The sequence below is a fragment of the Melanerpes formicivorus genome, unplaced genomic scaffold (assembly GCF_026170545.1).
Source record: "Melanerpes formicivorus ecotype bairdi unplaced genomic scaffold, bMelFor1.0.p_v2 SCAF_22, whole genome shotgun sequence".
NCBI classification, from domain to species: Eukaryota; Metazoa; Chordata; class Aves; order Piciformes; family Picidae; genus Melanerpes; species Melanerpes formicivorus.
The window spans coordinates 12,466,361-12,481,667 of NW_027142374.1; the positions used below are offsets into that span (position 1 = coordinate 12,466,361).

Sequence of the window (15,307 nt, forward strand, 5' to 3'; positions counted from 1 at the left end):
GTGTGCTGCTTTATGAGTCATGTGTACTTGGTCTTCCTTCTTTACTTAAATGCTGCTGTCCTGCATTTGGATGTTCAAAGACTGAGTATCCCAACCTCCTCTCTCTCTCTCTTTTTTTTCTTTAACTGAGCACACTCCATTCCATGCATTTAGTCTCTTGAAAATCAATTCATTGCATAAAATCATTGTTCTGAGCCCTAATGCAATTTCACAGGTACTTGTGTTAGAATAAGTAATAGGGTTCAGCGTTGCGTAAGAAACTTTTAAGGTATCCAGGCAGTCTTGATGAGTTCTCATTTGCAAGGAGGTAATGGAGTGCAGGCAAGCAGTGCTGCTCTTACTCTGCCTTCCTCCCACCACCCCCATCATCAGCCGCCAGCTTACAGCTGTGGCACACCACCTGATGTGTTTCCTCCGAGTCCTATCTCACCTGCTCTTTGGTATTGTTGTTCCAGTTATATGGAATTAATCTGATCAAACACAAAGATATATACATCTTTTTGGGATTTTCAGTGTCACACCAGGGATTTTAGCAACACCATTAGCTCAAAATACCTTTGACAGTCAGATTCCTGATATTCCCAGTCTCTTTGATGCTCGACTTGCTTTCACAAATAGGTGTCTGATGCAGACACAGCTAATGCAGAGAGAGAAAATGCTTCTTCTGGTGAAGGGAGGTGTAAAAGCAAGAAATATCTCCTTTTCTTTCTTATCTCACAGTAAAAATCTATGGTAACATTAGGAGCTACATTAAAGCCTGCATGCACAGCCACATGCTTGGTTTGTACATTCAGCACCCACTGTAGCCCACAAGAATGCACAAGAATTGTGTTTGTAGTTTATTGAACTTGTACCAGCTTGCTGCTCACCTGGGCAATCACCTTTTTTCCATGTCAAACCACTGACATCAATGAAATGGGCAAATCACTCTCTCACTGGCTGCCTACAAGAGTTGCTACTTTAAACTCTACCTTTGATGGTAGGTGGTGGAATTAATCTTGTCTAACTTCAGGTATTTAGAAATCAGAAATCTACTGTAACAAAGTCCTTCAGATTCTTCTATAGCCAAAAGCAGATAAAAAAAAACCAATTCAAAAGCAGTTCAGGTGCTGCTTCCATGTCAAAGTCTATCATGTAGCCTGCAGCAGGACTGTGCTGATAAAGGCGCTGCTGGGAAGAGGAAGGCAGTGGGTCTGTGTATGCTGATGAGGGACAGTTGCTCTGAGATGCAACCATACACTCAGATGACTCCATCCAGCACCAGTGCTATGGGTGGAGGGTAGCTGCAGGCATCACCCACTCTGAGTTAAGTAGTTGCCTGCATTGCAGCTCTTGAGTAAACAAAGATTTTTGGTTCATCCATTTCTGAACAGACTCTTGGAGAGGGGAACAAAATTTTCAGCTGTGCCATGTGATTTCATTAAAAATAAAAACAAATGTGGGCTTCTATGAAGAAGTACCCAATTCTTTAAAGAATGTTTCTTTAAATACTATTTATCCTGCCATAAAACTGTAACTGTGTAGTTCAAGACACATAGTACTAAACTGTCCACTGTCAGAGTGCAGGAAGGGTTCCAGCATAGCAGAGCAGAGCTAGGCAACTCCTTTTCTTAAATCCTCTGCTCTCAAAGGTTTAACTTGGATTGTGAGCGTTGAGTGAACATAATTCTTTCTGTTGTTGAGTAATCTACTCAGATTTTCTTCTTTTCTTTATGTAGTGTAGAATGTAAAACATATTTAAAAACATTTAACAGGCATCTTATTTACCTGAGAGTAAGAGCTTCTTATGATTTGATACATTTTATTATGTAAATGCCTCCTTATTCAAAATGTAAAACATGCATTATTTTTGGCAATCCCTAATCACTAATCTGGCATGTTAAAAACCTGCATGTTAAAATACCCCACTTTTGTCATATTAAAACCCAAACATTTAGGGCCTGATTTGCTTCCTCTTCTTTCTCTAGTGCAAACCCCCAGTAATTACATTGAGTTTAATGGTGATATTCCCAGCATACACTGGGGAGAGCAAAGGTGCATCACAGTGAAGAGGAAAAAAAATCCTGTTCTGCTTACAGGTAAATTTAACCCTGCTTGATTTCACTTTGATAGTTTGTTCAAGTAAAGCAAACAAGCCCTCAGTTACTCAGGAGACTGCTATTTTTACAGAGCCTATACTATGAAACAGCTATAGGGAACAGCAGAAGACTTAAAAATAATAATTCAGACATTTTATTAGTAAGTAAAGGCTCTCTCATCCATATCCTAGCCTACAAGCCCACAAATCTGTAACAACTGATTCAGCTGGTTCACATTCCTTTAACATTACAAAATACCCTTTTGTAATACAATACATGCAGAAAGCTTCCTTTCTGGCTGTGATCTGAACTGCCAAGTTTCAGCCCTTTTTTTTTAATATAGTTTTTTTTTAACAGCTATGTTATAAACCTCTAAAAACAGGGTTTGTAATAGAAATCCTGATAGACTCACTTTAATGTTTGGAATTAGAAAACTACACCTTTTAAAAGACAAGTGTCATTGCCAAACAGGGAAATTACTATACTTTACTTCCACCCACTACATTTCAATTTTAATTTTATGAATATTGCAAATTATAACACTCACATTATAACCTCTAAAGGGGATAATTTATAAAAGCAGTGTCCATCAATTATAAATTTTCCATGACATTAATAAAATGGCAAGAACTAATTATGATGACTTCTGAGATGAAGATGCCTCGGACAAATCATTAATACGTTGAAATGGTATTTTTTAAAACATAGCAGGTTCTAATTATGACTGAAATGAGATTATGAAAATGATCACAGAAAGGACATTAACCTGATGAGTTCCACAGTCTCTGAGTACATGGTGTATGGAGATTTAGCTTCTAATGGATCTCGCTCCATAGCGTTCCCGCACTCGATGAAGGAGAGGGCAGCATCAGCATAATTCACTGCTTTGCCGAACTTCTCCAGCTGAAACAGGAATGACACCATCAAGAAAATCCTTCAGCTTTAATGTCTAGGCAGACAGATCATAATACAAAGCCCAACTAGCATTAGGATGAAAGCAAAACAACGCTGGCAGTTAAGAATGAATTCGTACAGTTATTATGGTAGAGTCTCTATGTTTTAACCAGATCTTCTCAGGTAGTATGTGGCTGGACACTCCATGGAGGAAAGTCAGTAGACATCTATTGACATGCATGGTTTTACACAAGCAGTGAGGGACACTAAGCATGTTTCAACAAATCCATATTGCTCCTCAAAATACGAACTAAGGTTGAATATGGCCATGCAAGGGTTAAGCGACAAGTCTGTGCCATTTGTCAGACATCACATCCTCTGTTAACTGTTGACCAAAAAAAAGAGATAAATCTCATCACTCATATTAAGATTGAAAGTGCAGGGGGGAAAAAAAAGGGATAAAATACAGCACTGCTAAATATTTTATTTTACTAGGATTTTATTGCAAAAGGTTTTAGCCCTCATAATGATTGTGATTAAACTGACTTAAACATACTGATTTCTTTTTTTATGTGTAATGAATATTATATATGACACTTTTATAGTAAGTATTTTATAACAGTATTTAACATTTTCAATTTTTGATGGCTGGGTGTAAGAATTCTTTTAATGTGGCATTTGATAGAAAAGATCCAAAATACTTCAATTAAAAAATGTCTTTGTGTGTCTCTGTCAAAATATTTTTTATGCAGCTAAGTACGTTTCCTGTTCATAAAAGGGAAGGCTATCATGGCAACACATGAAGCAGAGCACTGAGTGTTGGTCCAAAGCAACAGTATATCTGCCTTTGTGGCTGCTTCTAAGCAATCTTTACAACTAGTTCCCTCTGTATACCTTCAATTTCTGCTCTTGTGCACTGATTATGTGCAAAGCCTTTGCGTAATACTCTGTCCAGTTCTGGAGCCCCTATTACAAGAGGGATGTGGAGGTGCTGGAACGTGTCCAGAGAAGGGCCACAAGGATGATCAGAGGGCTGGAGCACCTCTCCTATGGGGACAGACTGAGGGAGTTGGGACTGTTCAGTCTGCAGAAGAGAAGGCTCCGAGGTGACCTAATTGTGGCCTTCCAGTATCTGAAGGGGGCCTACAGGAAGGCTAGGGAAGGACTTCTCAGGATCTCAGGTAGTGATAGGACTAGGGGGAATGGAATGAAGCTGGAGGTGGGGAGATTCAGGCTAGATGTGAGGAGGAGGTTCTTCACCATGAGAGTGGTGAAATCCTGGAATGTGTTGTCCAGGGAGGTGGTCGAGGCCCCGTCCCTGGAGGTGTTTAAGAGCAGGCTGGATGAGGCTCTGGGCAGCCTGATCTAGTGTAGGGTGTCCCTGCCCATGGCAGGGGGGTTGGAACTAGATGATCCTTGTGGTCCCTTCCAACCCTGAATGAAACTATGAAACTATAATTGATACAATTGTGAATGACCACAAAAGGACAAATATTTCTAAATGTTTTCTCTCTCTTGCAGTGGCCACACCTCACAATATTCCTCAAATTCCTTGCTTCAAGGCTTCCAAAATTAACTTGTTGTATATGAAAAAAAAAAGGGATCTGTCTGAAAGCAGATTTAGGACAGACACACAGTTTGAGCTTGAAATGGGATTTGATCCTGCCCTTTGCTCCATGCTGACTTTAATGGAGTAGGGTGGAATTACTCCAGCTCATCACAGCTCAGCTGAAAGCAAAGTGAAGTCTCCAAGATCTCTTCCAACAGTCAGTTGACACTGAAACAGCCCATCCAAATTAGCTGAGTCCTTACTGCTGGCCCAGACAAGGATAGGTTTTCATGAGGTTGCCCCTGTAAGATGCAAAATGCCCTGCCCTTCACCAGAAATCTATTTTCCTTACGAGCTCAGGAACAGCACTGCCACAAATCTCATTAACATTTGCTGACACATTTTGAGGTCACATGCATTATCTTTCTAGCCACTGCAACACATCTTTCAATGCTGTGTGTGCTTTGTCTTGTCAGCACCAAGTAACCAGAAGCAATTGTTTCCATAGGACAACTAACACTATGGGATTGCACAGTAAATGTGTTATATGGAGATGATTTGTGTGCAGCTGTATTGGGTGGGAAAAAACAAAGTTGAGACCTAAACAGTGGAAAGAAAAAGCAGATACTTTGTTCATGGTTATTTATGTCTGCCAACAAGTTGCATTGTAGTGGATGGCCTCACAATCCCATGAGAGCACTCAGGGTGTCAAAATTCATGCGACAGGCAAGGCCTGCCTGCAGGCAGCAGCATGATGTGCTGTGCCTACTCCTCTTAGTTCTGCTTGAGAAACATCCCTGATTCCTCAAGGCATAGTCAAAGGTAAGAGGACAGGAGACAGGTCAACACTTCTGAGTGAATCAGGCTGTAGAGGGAAGTGGATTGACATAGTATGTTGAGATCATCAGGAGCCTGAGCCTGTAAATATTTGCTAATGTGGAGCAGGCATTCCTGTGCCAGACCACGTGGATGTTCTTTAAAGGTCAATCAGCTGTGGGAGGTCTTGTCAGTCTGCTTCTGCCAGCCCTTCCTGTGTGTATGTCAGGGCTCTGTCTGAATGTGCTCTGTGGAGCTGGGCTGCAGGAACCAGTGCAGGCCACCTCTGCAAGTGGGTAGGTCAGGATGGACAGCTGCTAACTTACTGGTAGGTTGCCAAAAGCTGTATCCACCTCCCACAGAAAACACACTTAGTAACATTGTGCCCTAAGTCAAAAGACAGGCTGGAGAGTTGAAGCAGGCAGCTTGAGATGCCAACTCTCCTTCAGCTCACCAGTGGCCCAGGGAGGGCTGGGGTTTTGCTTGCTTTGTTTTGTTTTCTAAAAACACAGAATAGGATTGAGTTTATTTTGGGTTTTTTGATAAACATTTGTTTCCCAGCATAAAGTCTCTGATGTAAAACAACATTTTCCTCACAAATAATGAAGTGAGAGGTGAATAATCACCTGGTTCTTTTTCAGCTATGATTTTGAGGGACGAGTGAATGGCAATACTCATTTTAGTAATTTTGTCACTAAGGCTGCTTAAAAGAGCTGCTGTTCTGCACTCTATGTAGCACACAGGAGCAAAGTCCCTACATACAAAACATATACTTCAGTCCTAGCAGAGTGTACATTGAACAAACTATGATAGAGTATAATCTGCTGAATTAAGTATCTTTATCAAAATCAAATCCCTGTGCAAAATTAGGCAAACCTTACTGGAATTTCATCTGGGGCAAAATGAGAGAAAAAGCCTTCCTGGCACTGAACTAACCCATCCCAAGATTTTTTTGGGAACAGCACGTTGAGTCTGTATTTACCAGCCTAAAAACACGCAACAAAAATGAATGTACCATTTAAAAATCAATTGTTGCAAATTGTAAACAATTGGATTGGAAATATCAAACATTTTAACCACATGATAATGGTGTGGAGGGTGATTTGCCTTCCTTAACTTTCTGTTCCGGAAGATTTCAACACTGTTGTTTTAGGCTCAAAGTGAATAGGAAAACAAATTTCAAAAACACATCATCTTTCATGAGATTATCTTCCATCCTTCATAAACAGCATGACTGTTGCTCCTCCTGGGAAGAGATACCAGCTATTGTAAGGATTTGGGGGGTTTGGGAACAAATTGTTAAAGGCTAAGAATAATCTGCGGGGTTTGACTTGTGGACAGTGTGTTTATGGAGTACAATCAGAAGCACGTTTTAGTCAATAGCAGGGTTCCTCTTGGTCTCTCAAGGCTTTAGATAACACTCAGAATGGACATTTTTGTAACATCCAGCTCCACAATAGAAAGAGAGGAAAAAACCCTGTAACAACCTACCAATGCATCAGCTTTATGCTTTAGCTTCTTAGCCTCTTGCATGTAATAATCCGCATTGTGAAGCCTAAAGAGACACAATTAATTATTTCAAGCCTTTGTTTCTGGACAAATATTGTTTGAGAAAAATGCAAGAACAATTTCAACATATACACCCATTTATCTCTTTAAATCTTAACCTGATATTAATCTGAAGCTCCTGTATGCAAAGATACGATGGGTGACCAGAATGTAAAATAACTAGCAGTAGAAGCTGGCCACCCAAAGGACCCATTAATGTGTGCTGAACAGAGGGAAAGGAAAAATATTTTAAACTAATTAAGTATAAGAAGTTTCCATTACAGGAGCTAAAGTAAAAAAAAAATGAAGAAGAATGACTGTGAACCGACATTCATGATCTGAAAACATTTATCAACAGAGTCTTCATTAATCAGTGACAACAGTTCATTTGTAAAGATTAAAACTGTGTGTGCCTTTGGGCAGCACTAACCACACAGGTGCCCAGTGCTAGCATTTCCTTCAAAGATACCCACTTTTACTGCGAGCTCTGCTTGCATGAAAATCCCAGCTCCGTAGCATGCAGCAAGTACAGAGATCCAACAATACTTACACATCGTCAAATGTTATTTTGGGTCTTCTGGGCTCAGAATTCCCATTAGAAAGCATTGGCATTGCAGACCAGATGTCTGTTTCTAGATGGCTGGTGTCAAGAAGGGTGTTGGCTGTTGGTGTATTGTGAGATTCTTCCTCCTAGAAAACAAGGACTCTTAGTAACTCTTCGTAGTTCAAACAAACATTTTTCAATAAGCTAAATGCACACATCCAACCCTCCCTGCTGCCTCCAAACAAAACCTGACCCAAATCAATAAAAGGCTGTAACAAAGTAGCACTCAGACATACCCAACTATTGCCCTAACCATCCTTCTATGCTTTATAACAAAAGCCTATTAGATTCATTAGGCAGTATGACTCTACCTCTGACCCCTCACCTGAACTCATCAACTTACACTTTTAGGTGAAGTCAGCCTGGATACCGCAGTGTTACTAACTAGAAACACAGGTTAAAGCAAGGGTGGGGAAATCCAATGCAGTAGGGCTGGATGTAAACTCAACTTCATTTGAGGTGTATCACGCTAATGCAACCTTTTTTCCTGTTGTTATTATCTAACTGTGTGGTGTCTGAAAAGCCTGCTCTGACTTCAGCAAGGAAGTTTCCTCAGGCTTACTACAAGCAACACAGAGAAGAATGGAAAGCAGAAGTCAGGAGCTATGACTTTAAATTGATTAAAACCAGAAGCATAACAGAAGCATTTAAATCATGCAATTGCAACTTGCAGACTTAGTCCACAACCAAATAAACTAAATTACAGATGAACCAATGAACTAGGGAAAGAAGTCTAAGATATTTTAGAAGACAAATATTTCATGTATCAGAGCAACAGATAAACCAAGGATAAATCTGACTAGAGAAGCTGGGAGTGCGAAGAAGTGGCCCTGCTGTTTACATAGCATTGTTTATTTGCTGACATATGCAGTTCATTTTGGCATTGATTTCAGTTGAAGGCACGTGTATTACTCTCACAGCTTGAAGTGACACAATGATATCAGAAAGCAACAGGGATGAATGAATACGGTGAAGTGATTTGTCACCTACAATCCAATGCAACTTGTGAGTTTTACTGTTACAGTGGAGGGTAACAACCTCTCACAAAGCGGCGAACTGTGAAAAACAGGGCTATGCATGTCCTTTTCTGTGGCAGAATTCTCTTCTTGTCATTTAATTTTGACAGGGATGCTAAAATATGGTTTGATACTAAATGATATGTTTGAAACTCTAGAGGGAGGACTATTTTCTAAAATGGGCCAAAATTCTGAAGTTTGCCTGTTGATCCTAAAGAAAGGATGTCAAATTGAATTTGCCATGCAGCCCTGACATTTGGCTCTTTTCATCTCAGTATAAAAACATCTGAATTTGGTGAAAAGCTAGCAAGAAAGAACTGTCTGTGTGAAAACCTTTGATGGGAGATGGCCCTAACAGAATGACGATTTAGGGGAGAAAAGCAAACCACTATTTACACAGTGTCTAAAAGATTATATATGTAACTCATGGAGATTTGGTGTAAATAAACCTTACTGCTGGAAGCCGGGAGCCTGCAAGCCTGAGAGAAGATGTTTCCATGTTGAGTATGCTATAGAGAGGTACCCTTTTGTTGAGATTTTTGCTGTCTGTTTAGTTTAGGCCATTATAACAACGGTGCTTAATTCCAGCTGAGGATTTGAGGTAATTATTCAGGTGATGGATACCAAAATTCTTGAAGTTTTGTTTTCAAAATGTGTGTTGTAGCTGCAGAATTAAGGGACTAACTGCAGCTAGTTCGTGCCTGCAAAAGCTCTCCTCTGAGGCTTAGGGACTGGGGCTTCAGGGAGTGACACCCAGTGCCAAGCAGATGCCTAATGCTGACCTAAAAATGGAAAGTGCAAGGGTTGCTTATACCCATCTCTGCAAATACCAACCCCTTGCTGCTCTTCAGTGGGTCTACATCAGCAATATATATTGGGAAACAATACAAACAGAACAAACCTAAGTTAATTTTATTTTCTCTCATTCACTTCCAGAAAGTGAGGTCCGATACTTACACAGATTCCTTTGGGGTTAGAAGAGGACTTATTTTCATTCTTTCTGTGTTTAGAAACAGAGGAGGAAGAACTGCTGGTCTGAGAGGTGCTTGTGATAGTGGTCTCTTGGCTGAAGGAGCTGTTTTCAACACTGTGCCGCCGGTGCACAGGCTCATCCAAGAGAGGGGATAAGGGAGGAGGGAACAGCTTCTCTTCTTTTTTCTTTGCCACCTTCTTCACTGAGTTACCATTGCTCCTGGGACACAGAAAAGAAGCAGCTGCATTTCAAGAACCTTGGTTAACCCTCCATAGCACAAAGCTCTAGACTTTGTTTACTGAGATGCCTCTACCCTCAACTATGTCCTGCTGTCCGCATGTCCTCAGAGATAAGTCAAAAGGGGACAGGAATTGAAATCCCTAGAGATACTTCTGCCTTTCAAGGACTACAGAAACCCCTGCTTTGGAGGATAACTTCCAGTGCATTAGTACAAATTGCACCCAATTTAAATGCTAATTTGAGTCAGTCTTCATTTGACAGGTCAGAGAGGTTCTGACTCAGCAAAGTACTGGAAAGTTTTATGCATGGGGTTAGTTCCTCTGACATTAAATATGATCATTTATGTGTTTTAAGCATCTTTTTAAGGAGGTAGATTAGGACCCACATAAGCAACCTTTGCTAAAAAACATAATAGCACATGGCAAATGCACCAAAACAAAAAGAATATTACAATGGCTACAAAATTATAAGCATAACAATAACAAGATAATAATTATTTGACCTCTAGAATAAAACCAGTGTTCAACACTGTATTAAATGATACACTGTAGCTGGCAAAAGCCCTTCAGCAAATATTGGTTGATGAATTGAACATGATTCAGAAAATGAATGTGTTTTTGACATGAAAGCTCAAGTAATATGATAATCTATTGTCTGTTTTATGTACAGAAATGGTTAGCTGGCTAGAAATGGCAGCTGTGATACACAATAAAAACACTCCCCTCCCCCCCCTCCAACCTGCTAGACCTTTCTTTCTTCAAATATATTGACAAATCAACCCCCCAAACCTCAACACTCCATTGACTCTTTAACATGTTAATCTGCTCATAGATTTTTATTTTAGGTACAGTCCTAGTTCAGTCAATGAAGATAACCTGAATTTTAATCTTTTGTTAGACGTCTAATATTGCACTACACAATCATCTACTTTTCATGATTATTGACTAAAATTTCAATAACAGATTAAGTCAACAAGAATTTATGTTTTGTTCCCAGTCACTTTAAGTCAGTGTCAGGAATTATAGATCTGCTTTGCCTTAAAGTAACCAGGGAAAGAGGAGAAGGAAACCTAAGTTTCCTTATTCCCCATTCTGGAGGTCTCTCTCCTGTCAATCTGGCCTCTTCAGCAGCTTAACCAACAGTATCAACAGCTACACATGCTTTGTGCATTTGTGCACTTTGGACCTTTGGTGATACAAAAATATTTTAGCCTAAATGTGAAATCACAGAATGTAATCAGAGGAACTTCCCATGTTTCAGGTTTTAGAGCTTATACTCAGAACTGCTTTAATTTGACTGAAGCAGAGTTAAAATGTCTTATTTGATACTCTGATATTAAAGATCTTCAGACTGAAGAAATAAAAGGAGCAGAGGATTCATCTTGTTTTACAGTAGGGCTGGTATGGATGATGTCCTGCTCAGAAAACACATGGGCCTGAAGAAGATCAAAGGAAAGCAACCAGGCTGAGAGAGGCTGGCAGTTCTTTGAGGGGACTGATTTCATGCACATGTGATCCTGCAACATGTCCTTAAAAAAGTTCTCACTCAAAGCCCCATCTGTTAGCCTTCTTATCCCCAAAGGGCATTTTTGAAACTCAGACAAATTACTATAGCTATGGCACAATAATACTATGGATTTTGTCCACAAGGAAGTTTTTCACAGGCAGGTAAGCACTCTCCCTAGAAAGTGTGCTTGTAGTTTTGGATTGTACAAAGTAAAGGAGGCACAATTAAACAAAATATCCAGGAGCAGAATCCAAACCCTCTGCTTCCCAAATGAGTGGCCTACACAGTGTACCCTGTATGTGCACATATGAATGAAAGCACAGAGCAAAGTGGTTCTCCACAGCCCTGTGCGTGGCAGTGTGTGGAACTCTTCCTTCTCCCTGGTACAGCCTTGTGAAAAAAGAAGTGCAACCAAATCTGGCAGATCTATCTCAAAAGCATCTGAAGAAAAACTGAATGTAAGCTACTGCCATCTGACCCTGTACAACAAGTGAGGTTTCTCAGCAGATGCAGCACACCTGGCAATTTCCAGGGCTAATGCAGGCCTATTGCTTGCACAGTCTATCACTGTATGGGGAAATTTAATGCACATATAAAGCAGTTGAAGCAGCATCCCTTAGCTGCTACACAGGGATCAAGAGATTAAGAGAGCAGTACAAGAAAAAATTAAGAAGACTGCAGGTACTGTGGTTAAACCTTCACTACTTAAAACTTCACCACATTACATCAACAAATATAAGATGGGGCGAACAAAGATAGAGGTGCATCTACTCAGCTCTGGCACACAAGTAATTGTGTGGGCAAGAAGACTTAACCAAGAAAGGAAAATGTACTTGAAGATGGTTTGTTTGTTTGTTTGTTTTTCTGTGCAACTGAAATAAATAAATAAATAACCAAACATCCTACAAACCCCCATAACCTCAGCAATACTTTATGGTTATAATTCTGTCTGCTCCTTATTTCTCTCCCCTTATTTCCCGCTTAATACTATGAGTTTTCACAGGAATTAAGCTGATAATTTATTTAGCAATGTTACCTCTATCAGATTTATGCCAAAACACTTATGTCAACAATAACCTCCACGAAATAAGTTGTTACCAGCAGTTAACCAGATTGTCACTTTGCTTTGGGCTGTTAATGGCCTAAGAAACTGGTCTTTGATTGCAGTAATCGCTAATTTTGAATGAATTTATTGCAATAATTACCAGGACTCAATGGCTTAATTTGCTGACATGATTGTTAAACTATATTTAAAATCTAGAGAGAAGCACAGTAAAAGTGCAAGGAAAAAATACAAGCAGAACTGATGGTCTTGTGGCTGCAGGGTTTAATCTTTGTGTCTGAAAAGGCCAATTATCAAGGAAAGAGAAGGCTCCTCTTCCACTGTTTTTTTTCCCAGCCTGGATTCTTTTAGGGCAGAAAGCAAGCAAACAAGCAATAAGAGATCAGTATGTGAAGGAGAGACAATTTCCATCTACACTCATATTTCAAGCTGCAGTTCTTTGCCCTTTCTTTACCTACTCCTTGTGGTACGCAGTGGTTCCTCTGGTCTGTTAGTAAGACAAAGCCATTGTCTATACTAATCACTTGCCTTTCCTTTGCCTCCACTCCCTGTCTGGAGTTAAATGCTGCACACTGATGGTGCATCTGATTTTCTGCAGGGGGTGAGCAGGGAAAGGTCACTTCTGCATTAGCTGGGACCATATAGCAACAACTGAATGTAGCTGGAGCCAACGTTATAGACGGGGAAAGTTGCCTCTGCCATGAAGGAACCTCAGTGAATGCTGTTGTGCCCACCCAAGAGATTGGCTAATACATGTTGCCAAGTACAGGTGCATCTTTAACAAAAGGTCACACAAAAAGGAACAGCAAATCTTGAGAAGCAGGCTGAAATACTCACCTCAGCCAGACTTCCAGTGTGCCTGTTAAATAGCAGGCATGTTTCACTGGTATGAGTCTAGTTTTAAATTCAGACTCAAACTTTGCATAGCAAATAACTCTCTGTGTTGTTATGAACTGCCAAATGTTTACAAATAGTGTGCTGTCTTGGGAATGAGGTATTGAGATATAAATGGTATTTAGCAGCACATGCAGTTAATGCTTAAATTAAAATTGCTCTGGCAAGAAAGTAAATACATTAATAGCCCTCTGCTGCAAAGTGGGCAGCTGGTCTGACAAAAATCCAGCCTCCCAGAAGTGTTTCAAGGTATTACTCTGAACTACTTGGACAAACCATAGCATCACGTATTAATTCATTATGAAATATCAGAAATAGAGAAAAGAGAGTGGCAATACTCTGAATATTTTAAGTGTCATATCAGCTTTATGAAAAGGCCCCCAAAGTGTGTGAAGGAAGGAGCAAACAGAAAGACAACTAGCTGCTTAAGAAATGACCACATGATACAAATCAGCTCTTGGGTTGTGAGAATGGCTTTTGACCGGCACAGCTGACCACTTGAAATTTCTACACTCAAATTGTACATGTAGCCATAAAAAATTGTGAAAATCAGGCATATAACTGCCCATATTAGACATGTCACCTTTTAAAAATTAATTATTCATCTTTGCTTGCTTTATTGAGCCTGTCTATTTAGGAGAAGATTATGAGAGAAATGTACCACAGGCAGCCAGTGAAAGCTTCAAAAGCATAAGTATGGCCTATCTTTCACTAATTCATTCAGATTTCTGAATGCCTCCAAATATTGTCCCATACAGCACAGTCTTTCTGTCAAAACATTCTTGTGTCTGTAAAAATATCCAGTGAAAGACTCCATAGATTGCCTTGGGAAATTTGGTTTGTTGGCATAGGGATCAAGTTCTGAAGGGTGAGATCTAAGGTTCTTCCCAAGTGAGAACATCCACCACTGGATGGAATGGAATGGAATGGAATGGAATGGAATGGAATGGAATGGAATAGAATAGAATAGAATAGAATAGAATAGAATAGAATAGAATAGACCAGACCAGGTTGGAAGAGACTTTCAAGATCATCGCGTCCAACCTATCAACCAATCCAACCCACCTAATCAACTAAACCATGGCACCAAGCACCCCATCAAGTCTCCTCCTGAACACCTCCGATGGTGGTGCCTCCACCACCTCCCCGGGCAGCCCATTCTAATGGGCAATCACCTTAACACATAAGACCTCATTACACCTGTAGCCGAATCATCCTCATTTCTCAAAGCCCTTATATAGAGATTTAGGAGTTGTAAAAGAAAATGTAAAACCTTTGGGAATAAAGGAGCAAATGGCAAAGCCTGCCTTTCAACCTTTTACTACTGAAGCACTATTTTCCCCAATGCCCTTGAACAGTTGACTTTCAGCTTCCCCTTTCTTCTGCCTCTCCTTAAAATTCTATTAACCCTCTGGAGAACAGAACCACTCCTGACTGCTTAAAAACAAACTGGGGCTCTCCAGAACTTTGCCATCACACAGTTCAGCCAGTTTCTTAATCTTCTGGGAAATATGTTGATCTATATTCAGTTGCACATCTCTGGGAGTTGAAGACCTGAATTATCAAACAATATTGCATTTGTTTCGAGGCAACTCAAAAGACACTAATAACAAATGCAGTGTGATCCAGGTCTCAGCTGCTACAGTGGGAAAGAAAATTTTGTTTCAAAACTTCAGGCAGATGACAGAAAAAGCTAGCATATGAAAATAACTATTGATGGACACAATTATATTTTAACAGAGAATACCAAAGGCTTGAAAGCTCCAAGGAATCAAATTAATGACCTGGAAAACAAGCTCAAATTAAGAAACATCAGGTTGGGGGGGGGGGGGGGGATCCTTAGGGCTTGCTGGTGACAGGAATAGAAAGATTTTTTTTTTTAATGGATTGTGGAGATCTTGGGGATGGATATTCTTTGATTCACTCTGTGATATATCTCTGATCATTTCATTTCTAGCAATGACAATCAGGCAACACCCACCATGATGTGTATCAAATGTTCAACATGCTACAGATCACACTGTAACTTTCAACTCATCGGCCTTTTCCAGGCTCCAATGAGATTTTCGCAGGGGTAGAATTAAGGGTTAGTTCAAGGACAGAAGTTACTCTGTAATTGCACCGGT

At 40.1% G+C, this 15,307-nt stretch overlaps 1 protein-coding gene across 3 annotated transcripts in view; it reads right to left on the reverse strand.

The window, feature by feature from the left end:
• The window catches only part of AFF2 (ALF transcription elongation factor 2), a 438,357-nt gene that overhangs the window by 17,129 nt on the left and 405,921 nt on the right, over positions 1–15,307 (reverse strand). For all 3 annotated transcript variants that reach the window (XM_068152207.1, XM_068152206.1, XM_068152205.1), the window contains exons 13-16: positions 9,463–9,697; positions 7,436–7,575; positions 6,829–6,892; positions 2,845–2,981 (exon numbers count right to left, since the gene is read on the reverse strand). In XM_068152207.1, the coding sequence (XP_068008308.1) occupies positions 2,845–2,981; positions 6,829–6,892; positions 7,436–7,575; positions 9,463–9,697 (576 nt within the window). The remainder of the gene's footprint in view (positions 1–2,844; positions 2,982–6,828; positions 6,893–7,435; positions 7,576–9,462; positions 9,698–15,307) is intronic.